At 42.0% G+C, this 23,715-nt stretch overlaps 1 protein-coding gene across 1 annotated transcript in view; it reads left to right on the forward strand.

The window, feature by feature from the left end:
• The first annotated feature begins 824 nt into the window (after positions 1-824).
• smc3 (structural maintenance of chromosomes 3) overlaps positions 825-23,715 on the forward strand; it is a 29,893-nt gene continuing 7,002 nt past the window's right edge. The window contains exons 1-24 of the mRNA XM_085805155.1: positions 825-1,012; positions 1,761-1,836; positions 1,950-1,988; positions 2,081-2,148; positions 2,402-2,473; positions 2,873-2,952; positions 3,067-3,145; positions 4,347-4,464; positions 4,662-4,837; positions 5,924-6,004; positions 6,446-6,610; positions 7,951-8,072; positions 8,501-8,714; positions 8,996-9,099; positions 11,252-11,351; positions 13,915-14,075; positions 14,166-14,307; positions 14,422-14,572; positions 15,743-15,893; positions 17,842-17,995; positions 18,327-18,485; positions 20,957-21,064; positions 21,390-21,498; positions 22,687-22,934. Of these exons, the coding sequence (XP_085661281.1) occupies positions 998-1,012; positions 1,761-1,836; positions 1,950-1,988; positions 2,081-2,148; positions 2,402-2,473; positions 2,873-2,952; positions 3,067-3,145; positions 4,347-4,464; positions 4,662-4,837; positions 5,924-6,004; positions 6,446-6,610; positions 7,951-8,072; positions 8,501-8,714; positions 8,996-9,099; positions 11,252-11,351; positions 13,915-14,075; positions 14,166-14,307; positions 14,422-14,572; positions 15,743-15,893; positions 17,842-17,995; positions 18,327-18,485; positions 20,957-21,064; positions 21,390-21,498; positions 22,687-22,934 (2,892 nt within the window). The 5' untranslated portion in view covers positions 825-997. The remainder of the gene's footprint in view (positions 1,013-1,760; positions 1,837-1,949; positions 1,989-2,080; positions 2,149-2,401; positions 2,474-2,872; positions 2,953-3,066; positions 3,146-4,346; positions 4,465-4,661; positions 4,838-5,923; positions 6,005-6,445; positions 6,611-7,950; positions 8,073-8,500; positions 8,715-8,995; positions 9,100-11,251; positions 11,352-13,914; positions 14,076-14,165; positions 14,308-14,421; positions 14,573-15,742; positions 15,894-17,841; positions 17,996-18,326; positions 18,486-20,956; positions 21,065-21,389; positions 21,499-22,686; positions 22,935-23,715) is intronic.

Here is a 23,715-nt window from a genome sequence, read left to right on the forward strand (position 1 = left end):
TGAAATAAAGTTGTTGTCATGTATTCATTGCAGCATTTTCGGTGGATCTACGTGAGAAATCAAATGGTATTGCAAGTACAATTATTAAGTAGGCTAGTACAATTATATAATAATATATATATATATAATATATAATATATAATAATTTTATTCATTTACTACACATTCTCACAAACAGCAAGAGAGGGAAAACCTTTCTCAGTTTCGGTTTGACATTTTGTTGGGACAGGCTTCAAAACAACAGAAGAGACAACAGTGACACCTGCAGTGAGCCAGTAACTTTGAGCTGGCCTCCTGGGTCAGATTAGCAGCTGCTTGTCTTTACAGTTTAGTATCACTCCATTGTGGTATGCAAACTATTGAAACTTGCATGTTGCATCACATTTTGGAAATTCAACCCCGTGGAAAAACAAGTAAAATACAACATAATGTTACAGTTTATAGACACATGCTCTGCAATGATCAATCAGCTGTAGTAGCCTTCATTGGTAGCCTATATGTTTCTCATGGATTTATGGACTTCTTCCAGTACTTGTGTGTTCAGAGCTTTCAAGTACTTTCTGTCTTTGGCGCCTAGATGGACAGCCTGCCTGAACCAACTGCACATTATCGGGAGGGAAACAAATAGCAAACATGTCAAACTAGTTGTTTACGTACAAACACATGGTGACTACAAACTCTACCTACCACATTAATTTGACCAAGTAGCCCCATTGTGGGATTTTTAGTCAACTTGAATACTAATATAAATGACATTGTAAATGTTTTATTGCTACCACCCTGTTTTCGCACAATGGTATGATCCATTCTTGCCCGCCCCCGCCGCCATTTTCGATGTTATTCTCTTTAGCCGTACAGTGTTTCGCTAATTTTTGAATGCAACAATTTGTAAAATATTGTTGAGAATTGGGTTATTAAATTCCCTGCTTCTCCAGTACAGCGGAGAGGGGGGTTTTAACTCCACATTCATCCGAGGAGACGCCCTGCTTAGACAACCATGTACATCAAACAGGTGAGCTAACATCACCGGACTTGTGCGTGTTGCCGACTGTCATTAGCCTGACGATAATTGTGCTAACTTAACATAATTCTGCTGAATGGCTGTGTCCGGGATATCGATGTGTTGCACATTGTGTCACGTTTACTGTGTTGTAACGCTACGATAAACCACATCCAGGATAGATAAATGTTAAATAGCTATCTTTCTAACACCACTAGCGTTATGCGAGAGTAGCGCTAGCCCGCCCCCCCTCTTAAGATGCTAAGCTAACAGTGCAAGGCTAGTCAGTCCACAGACGTCTCTCTCGTTGTCGTTAGTGTGGCACAAAACCACCACGTTATGATTTCATCGTATTCACATATGAGCACTACCGCCTGATTTAATGCCCACCGTGTTAACCAACACACAAACAGCTGGTGGCGTGCTGAATGAAAGCTAGCCCGGCAGCCCAGGCCCTGCTGCCGGGTACCGTGTCCCGCTCAGGATGCATTTGTTGCCCAGGAGTTGCACACGTTTTACACACCGTAGGACAGCGGTGGCAAGTATGCTGCTGTACTCCGTGATACATCCTGGTGCGCAACCGGTGTGCTTTCACCATGCCTGGTTAATTAAGTTGTGAGCACAGCCTTTTTAAACAGATTGCTGATTGCTGTATTTGCACATTTATTTATTTATTTATGACTGGGAGCTGTCAACTGCGCCTTGGGATAAACAAAGTTTTCTGACTGACTGATGTGACCGACTCTGTGCTGTCCTGCAGGTCATCATCCAGGGGTTCAGGAGTTACAGGGACCAAACTGTGGTAGACCCATTTAGCCCAAAACACAATGTCATCGGTGAGTATGCACCCCCACTTTACTTCTAACCCACATTATTAACCCCCATTATACTACATTTCCCAACAGATAAGTCACTCATGTCCTCATCTGTATGCCTTTTTTTGTTACAGTTGGAAGGAACGGGTCAGGAAAAAGTAACTTTTTCTATGGTAAGTGAGCCCCAGTCTTCAATAATAGTGAAACTCTGTTACTTTCATTGTGTGATATTGTTTATAACGGTGGCTTCTTTCTATTTCCATAGCCATTCAGTTTGTGCTCAGTGATGAGTTCAGCCACCTGCGACCAGAGCAGCGCCTGGCCCTGCTCCATGTGAGTGCACACACACAACTGATGCCAGCTGATGCTTTTTAAAACAAACTGGTTGTGTAGTTTCTTATAAGACATGCTTATGTAGTATTAAAGCTTGTGTAACCTCCTCATAATAACTGGTGGATTAGAACAGCCTTAATAGGATTGGTTGTATTTCGGTTAAATAGTTAGAAGTTTGTGTTAGAAGGTTGAAACACAGTGGGAAACAGATTTTAACGTGTTATTACTGTGTTTTCCTTCCCTGTCACCGTAGGAGGGAACTGGTCCTCGTGTCATTTCAGCTTTTGTGGAGATTATATTTGACAACTCTGACAACCGGCTGCCGGTAGGAATGGCAAACATTTCATTTTGATCCTATTAGTGCAATTGCTGAGGTTGCACTGCTTTTCTCCAACTTGATACTGTACAAACTTTCAGTAAGCCTATGTTATAGGTGGACAGTTTATTTGTTTAAAACTCGAAAACACGTACGAAAGAATTAGAATTGGTACAAGTACCAGATGTTGGAATCACCTTCAAAACAATTTGGCTCAACATCCAGTGCTTATTATTCTGATGATGGATACTGGATGTTAGAGTGTCTTTACAAATCCAGAAGTCGTTTTTAATCTGGTGTTAAAATGTAAACGTACATCCCAGTAATATTGTTGCATAACCAGCTGGTTCTGCTGCTGTGTGATGCTCTGTGATGCTGTGTGACAACAATAAATGTCCCCTTTCCCAGATTGACAAAGAGGAAGTCTCCCTTCGCCGTGTCATTGGCGCAAAGAAGGACCAGTATTTCTTAGACAAGAAAATGGTGACGTAAGTATTTCTGTAGCGTGACTGACTGTCTGTGTCCCTGTTATCACAGGAAATTACCACTCTGATTTTCTCTCTTTCTCTCTTTTTTTTTGATGGTGTCTGTTATTATTGCAGTAAGAATGATGTCATGAACCTTCTGGAGAGTGCCGGCTTCTCCCGCAGCAATCCTTATTACATTGTCAAGCAGGGAAAGGTGAGAAATTAGTGGGTGGCAACCTCACACATACACACACACAACATGTAAGGGTCTGTTTTCACTGCCATGTTACTGTGTATGTATTACAGTATCTGAGTGGGGCCGTCAACAGAGAGCAGATCTCTTGGCTTCCTGTGTAATAATCCTTTAACTGCATTCAGTGTTTCCTCCAGGATTTTTTTAAAGAGTGGCGGCGAGGGTGGTCTGATCGATGGGGGGGTGCGCGCGAGACCGGATCGTCGACTAGTCGCTGATGACATCATTCATATTTTTAACTAAAATCCCAGGAGGAGGGAAATGCTCTGCAACAATCTGTATTCACTGACTGACAGCTCACGCACAGAAATGAGTCCACAAAACAGCAGCTTTATAAACAACAAACTGTAAATCAGTTTGTTTTTTTGTAACATATACAGGTGCAAAAGAAAATCCTGTAGCTGCTGTTCATTAAACAATTAGGGAGGAAAACGACACACAGGCCTCGTCACCATCACAGTCCTGCTCAGTCACAGTTTCACTCACAGTTTTTGTTTTTCCTGGTTGGTTGCTGCTGTTGTTGTTGTGCGCGACGTAAAGCTGTCGATATGAGCGGAGTTTTTTTTTTTTTTTTTTAATTGCCGGCAGCCCGGACACACTGCCTGCGGAAGCGGCAGTTTCTCCTGCTCTCTCTCTCCACGCCGGTCAAACATCGACCCGTCTGTAGGCTACTCGGTTTTCCACACACACAGGTCTGTCTCTAGCGCTGTATGTAGCCTATGGATGTGTCTTGTGTGCAGACGCAACTGACAAATATTTATAGACGGACAAGCAAACTTAATCATCATTTATTTTATTTTGAAAATTGACCGGATTCCCTCGCCTTTTCTGTGCCTGACTTCCTGTCTGGTACGCGCTCGTTCTATCCAGCTTGACGGCGCTCGTATTTTTTTCATTCAGCCACTCAGCTGTTGTTTCAAGCCGCTACTCTTGTAGCCTACTGTTACATGATCAGCGTCTGTGATCAGGTGTGGCGGCTTTTATTTTGCCGTGGCGGTGCGCCACGATCAATTACATGTAGCGGAAACCCTGGCATTTTATTAGTAGACTATTAAATTTGAGAAATCAAAAATTGGCAACTGCTAAATGTAATGTACACGTTTTCTCACAAGAACAGTTTAGTGGTATATCTTCTTATGCTTTACCTACGTTTTACATTCAGATCAACCAAATGGCCACCGCACCTGACTCCCAACGTCTCAAGCTGCTGCGAGAGGTGGCAGGAACACGAGTGTATGACGAGCGCAAGGAGGAGAGTATTTCTCTCATGAAGGAGACAGGTAACAGCTTATTAACATCATTGTTATTTGAACAATAATTTTTTAACTTCCACTTAAAACAATTTGTTTTAAATGTTCACATGTTCATACTACATGTTGAACCAAAAGCTGAAAAATATGATGATAATTCTTTGAAATAAATGTGGAAACATGGTATCAAGTTTGCACTTAATCATCGTTTACATTTTTAAAAACAGAGGGGAAACGAGAGAAGATCAATGAGCTGCTGAAGTACATCGAGGAGCGTCTGCACACCCTGGAGGATGAGAAGGAGGAGCTGGCTCAGTACCAGAAGTGGGACAAGATGAGAAGAGCCCTAGAATACACCATCTACAACCAGGAGCTGAATGAAACCCGCGCTAAACTGGATGAGGTAATGAAGTCAAGATATAAAAATCCTAAACTCTACATGCAGAGGAAAAAACATGGTGTGTTTGACTTAGTATTTGCACTCAGTTTGTTGCTTAAGAAGGTTTTTTGCAACCTGCAGGAAAATTTGTGATTGACTTGATTACGAAGTAGATTTTTGTAGTACATGGATGCAAACAGCGCGCCGAAAAGTGAAACTCGCTTTTTTCATGACCAATTAGGTGACTTGTGTGAATCGTTCAGATCCGAAGAGTTTTTGTTTTGGGGAGGGGGGGTCTCAGTGTCTCAGCTGGGGTCAGTAAAATGTTTTTCTAACAGGCTGACAGTGACAATCACGTGAAACTGAGGCGAACTCATTCATGGTCTCTGATTATACTGATAACAGCCGACCTCCAAAGTAGACGCGACATGCGCGCTCATTAAAGCGGCGCGTATCCGCGTGCAGTCGGTGCGACGGCGACGCCGTTTTTTTTCCCCCCGTGCATGTGGAGCTGTGCGCCGCGGACATGCACGGTTCCCTACGTTGCTGTGTCAGGCAGGTGTTTCCACGGAGCTCTGCCCCGTTTCAGAGGTGAAGGAAGCCCTGAGTGGAAAGACGTCGCCTCCGCGATGTAGAATGTGTTCAATTAAAGTGAAACTAACACATTATATAGGCCTATATGTCCATTACACACTGAATGAAACATCCCATGTCTTTATTTATTCAGTTTATTTTAATAGTAATAATTATGACTAACATTCAGTGAAGACCTAAAATTCAGTATCTCCAAAATGGAAATATTGCTAAGGAATTTTTTTTTTAAGCATTTTTAATATAGAAATGTTGGCCTTCTGAAAACTATGTCCATCTATAATCAATCAATACTTGGTTGGGGTTGAACTACTGGAAATGGACTTTTCCGTGATTTGTTAAGGGTGAGCACACCCCCCCCCCGCCCCCTGGAAAAGTCCTCTCTTTTTTGGTCCTGACCCGTTTGCATCCCTGGTAGTAATTGGTAGAATAATGATTGAATGCATCCAATTAACTGTGGCATGTCCGTTAAAATTATACCAAGGCTTTCTGTTTAATATTCTGAATGTGTTTTTTCAGTTGTCCTCCAAGAGAGAGACCTGTGGAGACAAATCAAGGCAGCTGCGTGATGCTCAACAAGATGCCAGAGACAAAGTAGAGGTATGCAATTCTCACACAGAGCAGTTATATTAATATGAAATTAACTCTGTGGGATGGGTGAAAATAAACATTGTTTTTTTTTTTTTATCACAGCATTGTCTCTAAGGGACTAATCAAAATGACATTGTTGAATGTCACATTTGTCCTTCAGAGATAGTCATACATTTGTCTAATCCAGAATTGTGTGTGATGCGGTGGCTTTTGATGAAATTAGACATACGTATGTACAGAAGCACTAATGGTCAAAATCCACTGACATTAGTGACCTGCAGGTAGAGTATAGAAACAATCTATGAATTTTAGTGTCCAGTGCCATCACAGTCCTTGGTTGGCAAAGAAATTAACAGGAACTTTATCAACGGAGGAGTAAGCTGTATTTATCCATGCTCCCCTGAATGAAATCTCATTGTTTGTTTCTTTATATTGGCTCCTATTTTGTAGGAGACGGACCGCGTTGTGCGGGAGCTGAAGTCCAAGATCTCTTCCATGAAGGAGGAGAGAGAGCAGCTGTCGGCCGAGCGCCAGGAGCAGATCAAGCAGAGGACCAAGCTCGAGCTGAAGGCCAAGGACCTGCAGGATGAGCTGGCAGGCAACAGCGAACAGAGGGTACGGAAGCCTCCCATCTGCGTCACTCCGCACACGTGATGCTGCACCAACAGCACTCTCCAACCCCCTTCCCCTGCATCATCACAGAGCATGTAGAGAGTGGTTGTAGTCTTTTTCTTTTTTCTTTTCATCTACTGCACTCATCCCTGTTACAGATAGAAAAGAGGAATTCATAGCTGGTATAGTGATCTTTTGTGGCTTTCACAAATCTAGTCAAGTGATTTTCAATCTATGAACAAATTATGCAGTCTTTAATAAAAGAGAAGTGTGTTTGCCAGATCCCAGATTTTGTTTTACAGTTTTAAAATACAGAATGACAAGGAAGACCTGACTGGTTTTTAAAAACTAATTATGAAAACGATCGTTCGTAATCATCTTCGAAAATGTAATAACAAACCAAAAAGCACAATTAGTAAATTTTAGTCTTAATCCCCTTGGAAACAAGAGTTGACAGAGTTGATGCTGAATCTTTCAGTAGACTCAAAACAGAGGAAGCACCAGCCTGCTTATCAGACTCTTTGCCATCAGTTCCACTATACATCACTCTTGGCACAGGCGTTTGTGTACAGAGCTGGCACGGATCACTCTCCGTATGGCCTCATGTTCAGTGTGTGTTTGTGTGCACGTGTGAGTCTGAAGATGATAATCATACATAACGGCCACATTGGCTCAGTCTCTGTGTGAACCGTGATGGGTCCCAGGCAGTATGCTGGCTGCTGGTTGGATTAAGCCCACCTGGCTATGGCTGGCTCAGCATCAGCCAAAAGTTATTGGAGCAAAATGAAAAGCAAGGGAAGCAGAACTGCGTCACTAGCTGCTGATGGTCCCGGTTTGATCAGGTCTGAGTTGGCTTTGACATGCAGGGGGTGGGGAGAAGAGGTTTTTCATACCTGTGGGATGGCAATCACCCACACAGAGAAATCTCAGAGGCAGTTGGCAGGTCTGTTGTTCAGGTGATCTAGCTGGAATCTCAGATCATGAATTTTGTAGAGAATTTATAAGATTATTGTTAAGTGAAGCTAAATAAATGGTTACCCAAACAAATGGCAATAATTCTACAATTAAACATTAAAAAACATACTTGTAGAAATACAAACACATGGTGAAACTGTGCAGAAATTTAACAATTCACAGTTAATCAAGAGAATTTTATGAGATAATATGTCTTAAGAAATAAATGCTTTAGTGAGTCCCTCTCAATATATTCTTGTTTAATATAAACTGCCTTGTTTAATAATCTTTCCACTGTCCACATTGAATGAATTTAATTTCCTCCTCTGTCCCTTGATCTCTCTGATAATCTGTAGTTGCTGTAAAATGTCATGTTCTTGCTCCTTTAGAAACGCCTGCTGAAGGAGCGTCAGAAGCTGCTGGAGAAAATCGAGGAGAAACAAAAAGAGCTGCAGGAGACCGAGCCCAAATTCAACATGGTGAAGGAAAAAGAGGAGCGGGGTATCTCCAGGTAGGGATGACTCATCCTCAGTCATGGCCCCTTGAGCAGCTGGCGACCAGGCATGACTTGATGAGTCAGGCATCACATTTTGAACACTTTTTCATACCTTTGAAATGATTATATTTTTTCTGTTTTTGTGTGGCTATTTAAAGGTTTTTTTTTGTATTTTGATTTGGGATGACACTTGGTAACCACCGTTATCCCATGTTTAATATGTGATGAACTCCAGGTAATTCAGTCAGGCAACGTCTGTAGAAATGCAGATTTATAAAGTTGTTTATAAAGGGGCCAAAGAGCCCCTATGCCCTCCTTTGATTGACAGTAGGACGACGCTAAGCCCTCACAAACTGACCAGGAACAGGCCTCAAAGTCTGTGAGGATGTCATTGGGATCGACCTTCACCTCTCCACTCTGTCTGTTGTCCCATCTCCTTGCAGGCTGGCCCAGGCTACCCAGGAGAGGACAGACCTGTATGCCAAGCAGGGTCGTGGCAGCCAGTTCACCTCCAAAGAAGAGAGGGACAAGTGGATCAAGAAGGAGCTGAAGTCTCTAGACCAAGCCATCAATGACAAGAAGAGGCAGATCGCAGCCATCCACAAAGACCTGGAGGACACAGAGACAAATAAGGAGAAGAACCTGGAGCAGTACAATGTAAGATAAAGCTTACAGGATCACTTAGAGACAGAGATCAGTTTAAAATGAAAGTATATTTAGTTGTTTTGCTTAAAGTTGTGGACTGCAGTTTCTGCAAAATTGACAAAAATACCTTTGCTGCAACAAGTGGTAAAATTTCCTCCCTCAAAATGACCCTAAATTGACTTTCAAACACTGGGATAATGTGTTGCATCTGTCTTTTTTTTGGTTTGAATAATTTAATCTAACCTCAATGACATGAGAATATATCTGATCTACTTTGAACTTGTTCTTTTTAGAAACTCGATCAAGATCTTAATGAGGTCAAGACCCGTGTTGAGGAGCTGGACAAAAAGTATTACGAAGTGAAGAACAGGAAAGACGAGCTTCAGAGCGAAAGAAAGTAAGAACCACGTCACATCTTTGATTTTAAGTTCAGCATGTGCTTGTACTTTTTGTTTGTGTTACCAGGGTGAATTTTATTGTCTAATGCCACAAAGTGTAGTGGCACATGGTTTAGATGAATCTTGGCACCGTGCCTCTGTCTTGTATTAAAACTGAAAGGTTGGGTTGCTCACCCTTCCTTTGAGCTAATGTGCTGTTTCCGGTTGGCAACCTTTAGTTACATATCAGAGTATTGTCTGCTGTGACAGTGAATGTCACCAGTCCTTCCCTTTCCACATTACAATGTAGTTTATGTAACAGAGGACGATGCCTCAGGCCACTGATGCCAGACACTCTCTTGCTTGTAAAAGGTCCCTACAGTGGATACATGTTGAAGTGAGCTAGCAGTGAAAATATAGTCCGACAGATTCTGCTGTGCTTCTCAAAATACGTATATAATAATAAGTCATGGTAAAATGCATATTATTGTTTTTTAATGTAACAAGAGGGCATTGTCCGTTTTTGTGAACTAAATTCCATTCATTTGAATAACAAACAATTATCAGAGCTAAATTAAAATAAAATTCATAAATGTGCTTGTCTGAAATTGGCTTCATTATACACCCTCCAGTTCATTATGATCCATTGTTTTAGTCAAGTGGTTGAAAAGGCAGCATAATTACAGCTTTAATAGAAGCAGCACAACATGCAGGCCTCCCAGCCACAAGCTGTTAATAGTCTGTCATCTAAAAATGTGAACAAATTGAATATTAGGAAACAAGACCAAAACTGTTTTGGTTGTTATGTTGTGATTTAAAGGATAGGTACACAATTTTTTTTATTACACATTGAGGTAGTTTTTATTTGCTGTAATCTGATTTTGGCCATTAAGAGAGTCGCTCTGCTCTTGTAAGTGATGGGGACAAAATCCACAGGAGTTGTTTAATGCAAAACTGGATTAAAGGGTCTTTATAAAGGAACAGTCTCAGTTAGGCAAGGTAGCTGAGGTTTTTTTTAAAAGCTAGTCTTTTCAGTGGCTTAGCAAGGAGCCACTGAAGCTCAGCAAGAAAACAGTCTGAAGTCCATAGAGGTCAATTTGTTCTACAAAGACGTCTTTGAGAGATGTCTCCCTGATTAAATCTACAGAAGCCTTATATGAAGTTCAGATGAACTCTGAAATGCAGGTTGTCGTGGAAGAGGGACTGTTGAAAATGTGAATCTGTGTTTAATTGAGAATGATGGTTTCGCGATTCGTTCCAGTTGTGTGGAAATGATTTGAATCGTGTGAAGATCAAAGGTGTGAATACTTTTGAAAATCAGTGTGTTTCCTTTTTGTATTATGTTGGAAATAAAGGTGCACCAACAGGTTTATAATGAATCTAGAGAAGGAATTATTTCCTTTTCCTTTTTAAGATTTTGTATGAAAGGGTTCTTCAAGAACAATCATTTTATCACAGAGTCTCAGGCTGTAAAGGGATGTAAAAATATTTTTTAAAAAGCCATGGTTTGGTTCCTACCTGATGAAGTTGATGTCTTAGCTTTTTGCTTTCACAGCTCTTATCCCACTTAGTTGCAGTAACTATGAGTGTGCTTCATGTGCACTCTGGTAATCTTCAGGTTGTGTGTTTACCTCACTGCTCTGATGTGATGCCCTGTGTGTGTCTGTGCAGCGCTGGCACACACACACACACACTCTCTGCCATAGGACCCTTAGTGCATGTTCATCACCCTGGAGATGAGCCAACATATTGGCGCGTCACAGCTAGAGCAACACGACTTGCACAGTTTAAGCTTCATCCACTACTGTCGTCATCATCATCATAGGTCGCACTAAATCCAACATCTTCCCACACAGCAGAGCAGACTGAGATGATACTGCTGGAGCCTCCTCTAACTCTGGCCTGGAGATTTTCTACAGACTTGCTGCTGTGCTCAATAATGAACCCTTTGGCTCCATGATGAAATAAAAAATATCTCAGGGTTACTAGCACAAGGCTTTTTTGCATATGACCTGAACCGATCAATATGCGCATGGCCTTTTTTCGGAAGCTATGGCTTTTTTTTTTCTTACTGGCTGACTCCCGTTCATGTTAGTATCTTGGCTGCAGTTGGTCTTTTGGTGTTCCTGGTGACATAAGTGTAACAGTGTGTGGCTGTCTGTGTCTGTCCAGCTACCTGTGGCGTGAGGAGAACGCAGAGCAGCAGGCCCTGGCAGCCAAACGAGAGGACCTGGAGAAGAAACAGCAGCTCCTTCGAGCGGCCACCGGCAAGGTCCGTGTCTGTGTGCATGACTGCATAATTACTGACTTGCATAACTCAGCTACATGATACCCAATGCTTCCGTCTGGTCACCAGTTAAAGATGTTTATGCACACAGGAAAGGAAATTACGTTTCAGAGGATTTACATTGATTTCAAATTGATCATACCACCTAAATGATGTTGTTTGCAAGCACACACTCACACTCCCCTTTTACTGAGGATGACACTTGTAAGCCAGAGGAAAAGTTGCCATTCTGGCCATACACATTAAAGGGACAACGAGGAGTTTCTCCATCGGCAGAAGGAAAAATTCCGTGACAATAAAAAAAGTCTCATATTAATGTGGATGAATCTACGTTACCACTTGTTAATGGGCGGACGCTGTGCGGCGAGTCATGAGAATAACGCCGCCGAATCGCCGTTTATGGTGGGAACTACGACGGTATGTGATCGTCTTCCAACCTCTGACTTTAATTCTTGATGAATGAAAACATGAGTCTGTCTTGCGCCGGTCAAAGAATTTCACGGTGCGGAGGCTCATAAATGTAGTGTGGAAACGCTTCGCTTTTCCAAAACTCCTCGTTGTCCCTTTAACTTAATTTCTGAAGAGGAAGAGAGGAAATGGGCAAGTGTCGATAAATAAAACCGCCAATTGAAAACGTTCCTGACTCGTCAAATGAGCCCACCTGAAAACTGCGAAGGACTCTCTTTGTGACTCAGACGGCTGCCAGGTTAGCCTGGATGTGCCTTGCTACAGGCACCTTATCATAACTAGCTACATTTACATATGACTCACTCTCTGTGCCTCATCCACTATCTGGCAGTCTTTTCTTCTGGGTTGATACATCAATCAAATATCACTTCTGAATAATGTCTGCTGACATAAAAGGAGGATGTTTATGGCTTCATGAACAAATGCCCTGCATTCATTTTTCTTTCTTTGGGTCTGGCTGACTCATCCAGTCTCCAGTAGTGTGGACCCTATCCTCTCTACAGTACAGACCATAGTGGTGCACAGAACTGCCAATTTCTTTGTCTGTATTTGTCACAATATGAGCTAACATACATTTATTTAAAACGAGTAGAATAAGAGGGAATTGGTGTGTTTTTTTTATATGTTAGTGTAAGAAGGGGATTTCAGTACAGCTGCTCTTGCTGGGTTCTGAAAAATGTTATGTAGTGATAATTTCACAAGAAAATGAATTTGTGGATGTAATTTAATTCATAACTGGAGCATGAAGATTCAGTCGTCAGTATATACTTAAGCAATATATCACGACAGGCCGTGGTATAATGAGCATAGACCACGGCCTGTCGTGATATATTGCTTTTATAAAACGGTTACGAATAAAGGCAATATAAAAGAGGGATACGCAATCAATTTCATGTAGTTTTATTTAACCAGAAATACATATTATCCAATAAAATAGCCTCACTGTGAAAAAAAATAGTCCCACCTCTCCAGACGTTAGCTCCAAGTTAGCTCTGCATCTCCTCTTTTCCTCCGCTTTTTTTCAGGTGAAAGTCACTGCTCAATCCCCTCTACCATTGTTAACCCTCCCCGGAGGTGAAAGTTCACCTCAAACATGTCAATTCAACTACTTTGGTCCATTTTTTAACATCGTAAAAACATCAGCTGTCTTTTGCTACGGACCGCGACAGTCCGTTGTCATGGATACATGACAACAACTTCCATTCATACCAGTCATACGTGACTGACGCGGAGTAATAGCCTACGCTGTGATAAGGCTTTAGAATAGTAGCCGTGGTATATGCTCAATATACCACGGCTAACAACCAATCAGATCGCCGGATTTCACCTTTCCGTTTTATAAATATATATATATACTATATACAGTACAGGCCAAAAGTTTGGACACACCTTCTCATTCAATGTGTTTCCTTTATTCTCACTGAAGGAACCAAAACTATGAATTAACACATGTGGAATTAACAAAAAAGTGTGAAATAACTGAAAACACGTCTTTTCTTCTTCCTCTCCTTCTTCCTCCTCCTCCTCTATCTCTGCCCCCACCAGTTCTAGTTTCTTCAAAGTAGCCCCCCTTTGCTCTGATTACTGCTTTGCACACTCTTGGCATTCTCTTGATGAGCTTCAAGAGGTGAACCTGACCTGAAAATGGTTTTCACTTCACAGGTGGTGTTGCCTTGTCAGGGTTCATTAGTGGAATTTCAGTGAGAATCTACAATGTTACATTGTAGATTCTCATTTTCATGACTATTTACATTATGTAAATAGTCATGAAAATAAAGGAAATGCATTGAGTGTGTCCAAACTTTTGACCTGTACTGTATATACACACACCCCCCTTATGATCACTTATATGGTCATATTCAATTGGTCTTCTGTTCTCTTGAAGGTATTTCAATGAAAATTGGAGTCTAATAATCTGACTCATGAATATGCTGGGTGCAAATCTTTCTCGATCTCAAACAGCCTAAAGCCCTCAAAATGAAGTTGTTCCATCAGAAAATGAATAATCTCAGCAGAAACAGCCTGGTCCCTGCACCTTCAGAGCCTCATCATAGTTTTCTTCTTTTTCTCGCTCCTCCAGGCCATTCTCAACGGTATTGACAGCATCAACAAAGTTCTTGAGCACTTCCGCCGCAAAGGAATCAACCAGCATGTTATTAATGGTTACCATGGCATCGTCATGAATAACTTTGAATGTGAGCCGGCCTTTTATACCTGTGTGGAGGTGACTGCTGGGACCAGGTGAGAACTCTACTATTATGATGATGATTATTCACTGAGAACTCTTGATAATCTTTTCAGTAAACATATCTCCTATGTCACGTTTCTCAGACTATTCTACCACATCGTGGAGACTGATGAAGTCAGCACCAAGATACTGATGGAGTTTAACAAAATGAACCTGCCTGGAGAGGTCACATTCCTGCCCTTGAGCAAACTGGATGTCAGGGACACTGCCTACCCAGAGACCAACGTAAGAGACGTGCATAAATTGCACTGTTAATCGTTATGTAGACCATGTTCTGTTAAATGATGCTGTGGGGAATTTTTTCCGCTGTGTTCACACCGTTTGCTTTTGTCCCTGAAGGACGCCATTCCCATGATCAGCAAACTGCGCTACAGCACCCAATTTGACAAGGCCTTCAAGCACGTGTTTGGGAAGACCCTGATTTGTCGCAGCATGGAGGTTTCCACCCAGCTGGCCAGAGCTTTCACCATGGACTGTATCACTCTGGAGGGTAAGCTGAGAAACGGATGACAGTACAGTGTACGTCACTCCCACCTGAACATGGAGGGAAGCTGGCAAGTTCTACAAAAAGCAGATTTAAGAGTTTCAGACTGAAATTGAGCCAACAATGTTGTTTAAGCAAAAATAAATGAACCATGCAGAAGATATCTGGTAGGTATTTACATCAATTTGTCAGTTGTTTAATATACCACAAGGCGAGCTTGTACCTGTTTGGCCCCCTGTGTATTTGTCAAATTGACATCCACAATTGTATCTTGTGTATAAAGGGTATGCGTTTTACGTCACATTGCCCTCGGCAACGCCCCTTCCGTTCGGACTGAGTGGCAAAACAAACCTCCCTCAACGTGCTGGCAGATAGCAGTGGACTCATAAACTGGATAAAATATGTTTTATCAAAACAAATGTCAAAAGGAATCGACAACCAGCTCCCCAAAAGCATCTGCTCCACGGACACTGACAATCCTGTAACACACAGAGTGACCGCGGTACCTGCAGGGTGACTGACAGGCTGCTGTTATTGTGCAGAGGGACACAATAACATCTCCAGTGAATTTACTTTCCGTCATTGAGAATAGGTTCTTGAATGTAACTCAGTCAAAGTGAGACGTATCCTCAAGATTTTTAGCAGCTCTGTTAGGTCATGCATGCTGTACATGCTGGCAAAGCTAGACATGTCAGACTTGTATGGGCTCGGAGAAAATCACTTTGTTACTTGCGTCGTTTTTAAACTTTGGCGGCTCTGCCACTCGTCTTTTTGCCACTCAGTGGACGTTCCACAGCGACTTCAGAGTACCGTGACATCATGTGCATACCCTCTATATGTAGTATTTGTGATAAATGCATATCCATCCCAAATCAGAGCAGTTGTAAGTAGTAATACTTGAAGTTTGAACTGTATAATTGTTAATTCAGTTTGTAAAAGCCCTTCCAGACTGTACAGGCTTTTTTACAGGCTGTAAAAAATGTTTAGACTGTTGAATGTAAGCTTGTTTGAACCACTCACCTTATCTGAGTCGTTCTCCATACCCAAGCTGGCCCTTTGCAGCTGTTGAGAGGCTTAGCAGTGTCTCCTGATAAAAACACGCTACAGTGTTTGATTGGCTGATGGTAGATCTGTAGTTTCCTCATAAATACAATATAATGTGTTGTGACTTCCTAGGTGACCAGGTGAGCCACCGGGGAGCGCTGACAGGAGGCTACTATGACACCAGAAAGTCTCGTCTTGAGCTGCAGAAAGACATGAGGAAGGCTGAGGAGGAGCTGAGCGAGCTGGAGGCCAAGCTCAACGAGAACCTGCGCAGAAACATTGAACATATCCTTTTTTAACAAACATGATGGGCTTGTTAATCCATATAATGTTACATTATCGATGCCCTCAGGGAAATGTTGGCTCTTGGTGCTCATCTGCTGGGACGCTGCAGCGTTGACTTGGCTAGCTGTGCCGCAGTAATCTCTACAGTGTTGAGGATTGTTCTGTCGGCCAAGTCTAGACCGGGTGTTTATTTCAAAGTGACTCAAAGTTTCTCTAGAAGCTTCACCATCTGTTCTTCACTTTATCAGAAGATAGAAGAGAGCCCCCCAGTCCACCCCCACCGCTGACATACTTTCATATTTTGTGAGATGAGTCACACCTAAATACCGAACAGCTATGATGTTAGTGTCCATCCCGTTAGGCAGAAGTGCGTGACCGTGACTATCTAGGAACCTCTGAACTATCTAGGAACTCCACAAAGTTGGTGAACCTCTAGCGCTGCCCTCACCAATAACAGGCTGATGTCATATGGCTGAGCCTGTATTTTAAATGTGGATTAAATCCATCTGGGCTGTGGCGCTCCCTCTAAGCCAGCAGCAGGCTGACTCGGATGCAAGAGAGGGTCTAAGCAGGTCAAGAAAGATTAGTGTACGTTAGGTCATATCGGCCAGAGCCATGACTCACTGCTGGACAGCCCATGAAGACAAAATAGGCGGATCAGAGAGGATTTGTGTTTGCATGACATGTTTATGAATACGGTCACTTCCGCCCAGGTATGATTATCTGTGTGTTTGCGCACCTGTGTGATTGTGCGTAGCCTCTCACTCACGACCAGTTGTGCGTATGCAGGTTAATGTGTGCACCTGGCGATTACGTGAATGTGTGAATAGGCAAGGGAAATGGATGACTGAGCCGATGACATGGTGCTTGTCCTTCACTCTTGCAGCAGTGAGTCAGTCCGCAGATCAATTATTTAAAAGCCTCCTGTTGTTCACTCCCCACCTCTGCCCTGTCGATAAGCGTGAGATTATGCTGGTGACCCCCACCTATCCCTTCTATTTTAAGTTGCCATCTTCATTTTGCCAGTATTGAGGTCATGCACTGACCTTGGAATCTGACTGCCTGTAACGCCTATACCTCTTATTATGGTGGCAATGTGAAATTTTTTTGTTTTGTTTTATTCTTAAGAATTGAAGAGTTTCACTGAGCCATAGGAACTTTTTGAGTCTCGAACACCGATTGTGTTCACCAATCACATCTGTTTAGAGAGTCGTTGGGCGGGGTTAACGTGATGGCGACATACATTTTAATTGGCTTGTCAGGCTAACGTCATCCTGCTCTTTGCTCTGATTGGTCGTAGCGCTACCCTATTGCGTGCAGTGGCAGTTTGAAAGACAGCCTTCATCCCGCCCCCTGGATTGAGCCGAGGTCTACTGGTCGTTGCCAGACTAGACATGTTAATGATATAGTCTGGCTTGTCAGGCTAGCACATTTCTTTAAAAAAAGGGAAGTGACCTGGTTTGAGCTGATCCCACTCATGTTCTTAAAGCATCTATTTTCTCTGCCCAGGAACAGCAATAGACTGCCCTGTCCTCTGACTACCAGTAGCCCATTTTAACCTCAGTGTTTTATTGAATCCCATCAAACCTCAAAGGACCAGAGGTGTGTTGCAGTCCTTGAAGATCAATAAGCCTGTCTGTTAAATTAGCTTAATGATGAGTTTGTGCAGTCCTCCTCCTGCATCCGGTACCTGGATGTCACATGACTTCATTTCCTAGTGGGCCTCTATAAATATGGTCTCTGTGTCCTTCAGGTTTTTGTCCATTTGTGTATGATGCTTTTTTATCTTGCTTTATTCTGGTGGGAATTACAAAATGCATATTTTCAGCCATTTAAGTCGCAAATAAGGTAAACACACATGGTCAACTATCTTTGCTGAATGACTTGCGAGGAAAAAATGAAGTTTCATCCAACGGTAGCATTGTACTTCCTTAATGGCTGCCTCCACGCATCAACAATGAGATCGACCAACTGATGAACCAGATGCAGCAGATTGAAACACAACAGAGGAAGTTTAAAGCCTCCAGAGACAGTATTCTGTCAGAGATGAAGATGCTGAAGGAGAAGAGGCAGCAATCAGAGAAGACGTTCATGCCCAAGGTGATCACACACTGATCAAACAGTTGAATCTTTGATGATGTCTTTTTTCAACTCTTATGTCAGTTCAAACAACATAGTATCCAGGTCATCGTTATCTTATCCAAGGGGCTTCATTCGTCAAACTAGTGAGGACTAGTCAGGTCTGATGTATTGCGAACTGATGAAGCCCCTTGGATAAGAGGCGAAATGTCTTCCTAGACAAATAAAAGTCCAGTTGCCTTCGATTCAATTTGTTGCCCAGAGACAAACAACACATTATTTAACTACAAAGTTTAGAGCCATCCTGTGCTATCCACTTATGCCGGTTTTTCCACGTCTGCTTCCTCTTTAGCAACGTAGTCTCCAAAGTCTGGAGGCCAGCCTCCACGCCATGGAGTCCACCAGGGAGTCACTGAAGGCCGAGCTGGGCACAGACCTGCTTTCTCAACTCAGCCTGGAGGACCAGAGGCGTGTTGATGACCTTAATGATGAGATCCGTCAGCTCCAGCAGGTCAGTTCGAGGACGGGGCAGAGACATGGTCCTTTTAAAGCGTGACAAATTGTGCCGCAGATCCCGACAGTCGCTGGGATTTCTGTTCAAATAAGAAATACAGTAGGTTTATGCTGTGAGCTTCTGCTCAGGTGAAGTCCCGCACACAGTCTTAACTCATTGAGTGCCGCGCTCTTTTCCAAAGTTTTAGTCAAGTGTACTGGCAATTTAGACCATTTTTGACGATTTTTGTAGAGCCACAACGTATTCTATATTATTGCCACCAACACATACTGTGGCTCATTTGAAAGGTGAAACTTTATGCTTCAAATGGCCACAAACCGTCTGTTTCTACGTGCCTCTGTTCCTGAGAAAAGTCAAGCTAAACATGGCTGGGTTTCACCACTCCTGTTTTGTTTTTTGTCTTTTATGAAAGCTGCTCTGTTTGTGCGTGTCGCTCTTCGGACACTCGCATTTCTGGATCAAAGGGCTCGTGTAAGATAAATATATACAACAATTGTTGTTCTATTCACAAAACCACCATCGGGGGGGGGGGGGGTGGGGGGGTGCCACTAAACAACAATAACACAGACGTGTCTAGTTTCATAATTTTAAAAAAAAAGCAAAAAATGTAAAATCTCATTTTTGGCACTCAACGCATGGGAACGAAAAACGAGAAGTTACGTGGTTGGCACTCAACGAGTTAATTTAGAGAAAACTATGATTTAATAAAAATGATGCTGTGACGCGCTTCCCTCCTTCAGACAAAATATGTGCGAGTGGGGGGTTTTTTTCTTCCTTTTTTAGGCTAAACGCACATCCAAAATAAACGCCGGGTCCAACATTGCTTTTCTGGTTGCCAAAAAATATTCAATGCAAATATAGCCTCCCTAAACACAAACAAATAACTAGGGCTGGGACGATGTGCTTTTCTCCCGATTCGATTCTTCTATGATTTTTTGGATGGCGATTCGATTTAAATTGCGATTCTAGGATATTGCCGATTCTCTCGATTTTTAGTCTGCATTTTTAACATTTATCTGCACACAGTGTACACGTGTACATATTTTAGTACACCTTCACATCCCTACTCCTGATAGTGTTTCCAAAATGACCTGATTGAGGTGAGAGCAGCAGGCAGCATCTGCGTGTGGGATGTTTCTGTGATCCAGTGTTGCCCCCCCCTTTTCGCTTTAGCTGCCAGCTGCTCTCAGCTCTCACCTCAGTGAACCCTCAGCCATTTCCGCTACTGTTGCACAACAACTCCACCCCCACAACATGGAGCCTTACATGTATGGCAGTTGGCATGGAGGCATGACACCTTTTTTTTTTTTGTAATTCAAGTTTTTATTTCTTTTATCTCTGGTGTATGACAGTAGAACATTTTACATTTTCAGACATCTTATGCACGTTGCATGTGGTGTCAGTGGCATATCAAAACAAAAATAAGAATAAAATAAGAATACCACATCAACGATGTAAATGATATAAATGATGCAATGATGTAATGATGTATAGGGGACATATTGATGCATTCACATAGCTGGAAAACATATACATACAACAGGTGGATACATACATGTTGAATACACTCAGAAAGAGGTGTTCAAGCTGTAGGGTCATCAGTCATAGTGATGTGAGTCCAAAACAAGTCCCAGACTGGTACCTTATTCCTGTTATTCATCTTGTCGAGCATAACTTCATATGAAGCTGTTTTAACCATAATGTTTATCCACTCTTCTAGTTCAGGGGGTTTAGGTGTTTTCCACAGTTTAAGTATTGCCCTGGCAGCCGTTGTAGTCCCTGCCATGATTACAGAGAACTCTCCACTTGATATGTTTACTATTTGGCTTCTGTCTCCTAATAGACATAACCTGGGAGATAACGGTATGCCACTTCCCAGCCATTTGCTCAAATTGTCCAGGACTGTTTTCCAAAAAGGCTGAATGACAGGGCACTCCCAGATACAATGTAACAGAGTACCTATGTCTTTCTGGCATTTCCAACACAAGTTATTGTTCATTATGCCGGCTCTATTTAGTCTTTGTGGAGTTCAGTAGTACCTATGTGTTATTTTGTATTGTGTAAATTTCCCTTTAGCTTCCCTAATGAATGCATGACACCTTTTTAATTACTTGTTGTTGTTGTTTTTCCCAATAAGGTATTTTCCCAGGATTTATGTTGTTAATAGATAACTATATTGTACATATTGCAGATATTTATGAAAGACTGTGTATACACACACAGCGTAGCGGCAGCTTTTTTCCTGTGAGAGGTGGATGTTTTTTTTTAAACATTTTTTGATGGCAAGTAGCCTATTATAAAAATTGGTTTCTAGATCAATTATTGCTATGCTTTACATTTTTAGTGTCCTGATGGCGTCATTCTAAGCAGCTTCTCCCTCTGATACATAACTGTGATGAGCATTTTTAGATATTGAGCTGCTAAAACCTAACTTTGTGTTGTGTGTTGACCTCATTGATCGACCACAGGACAACAGACAGTTGCTGAATGAGAGGATCAAGCTGGAGGGCATCATGACCAGAGTGGAAACATATCTCAACGAGAACTTACGGAAGCGTCTCGACCAAGTGGAGCAGGTACACATGGTCCTTTTGAACTCTGTAGAAAATATCCAAACTCTGCATGTCATTTTTTATATCATGTAATATAGATCAATATATTCTTTTGAATTCTCAAACTAGTAAATTATTCATCATTGCATGCATAACCAGTGTGTGTTGTGCAACGTCAGTGTATTTGTGTGCAGGTCTTAGATAATATAGTTACTGTAATGTGTTAAAATTATGGTCTTTGTAAAGGGAGAGTCTCTGATTCAATAGTTTTCATTCATACAAGTCAGAAGAGGGGCATTTGAATTTCCATGACCCTCTTTTTGATGTGGCCTAATTTGCATTGACACAGGAGCTGAATGAGCTGCGAGAGACTGAGGGAGGCACAGTGCTCACAGCCACAACATCTGAGCTGGACGGCATCAACAAACGTGTCAAAGACACCTTGTCTCGATCAGAAGGTACGCAATGTACTAGAGATGCAACATGGAGGTGGTGGTGGTAGTGCAATGTCTGGAGAAGCCTCTGAAGGGTGAACTGTTCACAAAAGCATGAGGGCAGTTTAAAAACTCATACATTTCCAGTTCTCACAGATCAGTTTGCCTTGGCCTGACTGCGTCATGCACTGCAATCAACATTTCTGATTTCATTCAGATCATCACAGACACGTACTCACGAATACTCAAATAATGATAATAAAGAAACGGGAACTGTTGAATAACTACCTCTTAATAGAGACAGATAAGACACACAGTTGAGATTAGCAAACTTGTGCCCCTTACTCTTCTCGAAAAAAACATATTGTGATGCATCTTAAATAACTAACAAAAGACATTGGTTTGGCATTTACAATCTTTATTTAGTCAATATATATTGTCTGCATTGAGCATCTGTAGACTAGCCAGCAGATGGTAAGAATTTCTGTGTTTAGTTTAGTTAAGTTTATTTATTTGCAGCATAAAAAATAAGGAAAATTACAAAAACAGAAATGAAATAAGAATAGTAATGCGGGAGAGGTTAAAAACCCTATATGGGCTTATGAAAAACACCTCCTCAAACAATATGCAAAAATGCAACAATATTTTAACAACAACAAATGTTTGACTCCATTTCGTACAATATGTTCCTCCAGAGCCAGCATGGTCGCACAGTTGTATAAATGTTCTAATTATTGTCAGTCTCTTACTAAAGACGCATTCATAGCACAAACTCACTCCTAAGAAGGTATCATATTCTCCTAATATTCTAAACGCTACAAAACAGCAATTTTCTATTCATGATTCAGGGAACAATCAGATTTTTCTTTTGTCTTTTTCAACAAAGTGGGAGAAAAAGTCTCCACATAAGTAGGTTGATGGAGAGTATAAAGGCAAATGGCATAATTGCAGACACTGAATGAAGATGTAGCTCCTTTTTAGTACTAGATGTGCTTGTGCGGTCTGTTAAATTAGTTAGTTAATTACTTAACTTTTAATAACTAACCTTTAAAACCACAAATATGGTAACAACAAGGTCACTTCTCATCTTGTTGAACTTGTTACAGTATTTATCATTTCAAGTTAGTTGATGTATGCACTTAGACTGCATTTGGTTTGAAACTCTGCTCTCCTCCGCTCCACCCTTATCGCCTCCTTCAACGTGTTCCCTAGATCTGGATACTCTCATTGACAAGACAGAGGGAGAGATCAAGGACCACATAAAGAGCATGGACCGCTGGAAGAACATCGAGAAGGAGCAGAATGACGCCATCAACCACGACACCAAGGAGCTGGAGAAAATGACCAACAGGCAAGGCATGCTGCTCAAGAAGAAAGAGGAGTGCATGAAGAAGATCAGAGAGCTCGGCTCACTGCCTCAAGAGGCATTTGAGAAGTACCAGACCCTTACACTCAAACAGGTGCGCGCGCGCACACACACACACACACACACACACACACACACACACACAGCCTAATGACAATGACTGTTGGCCTCTGGTTTTTAAGTTTAACTTTTCTACCAGGCAACACCAGCATCATTCACAGGTGTAATATTACCAATGTTAATGTTTAATGTAGATTTATATGTTACAGTAGATGCTGTCCTTGATTTGACTTGAAATCTATATCCTCTATTGGTGCCAGAGTGTGTTTACAGCCATAACAAATTATTTTTTGGACCACTTGGGGGCAGTGAAACAAATGTAAACACAACGTTGACGTGTCGTTGACATATAGAGTTGACATGGTGCGAGTGAACAGCTAATGCGTAAGCAAATTGTAAATTCAGAAGCAGTAAAACCAAAACAATGAGCTGAAAGAGGGCGAAGAGCTTTGTCAAGCTGATGGGAACAGCAGAGGGGGGGATGATACAGATAATACACTGTCACATTGTCACAGCAGCTGTGTCATTACACACATAGGCGGCCTTACCTATGTTTAAACCGTTTCAATTGAAACGGGCCCCAGCCACCAGGGGGGCCCCCAGCTGCCAGCCACCAAGTAAAAGACAGAACAATAATTCATAGGTTTCACCTTATCATACACACACACACAGGCCTACATCCACCACACACACAAACAGCTCTGTCCACCGTGCGGTCACACACTCGACCCCTGAGCAGCTTTCCTCCAGTGGCTGCTCCAGCACGGCAGCACCGACAGGATCAGCGCCTGTAGACGTTTGTCTGTCCGCATGTC

This window comes from Trachurus japonicus, chromosome 1 (assembly GCF_045865225.1).
Source record: "Trachurus japonicus isolate A0001 chromosome 1, Traja_1.0".
Classification (NCBI taxonomy): domain Eukaryota; kingdom Metazoa; phylum Chordata; class Actinopteri; order Carangiformes; family Carangidae; genus Trachurus; species Trachurus japonicus.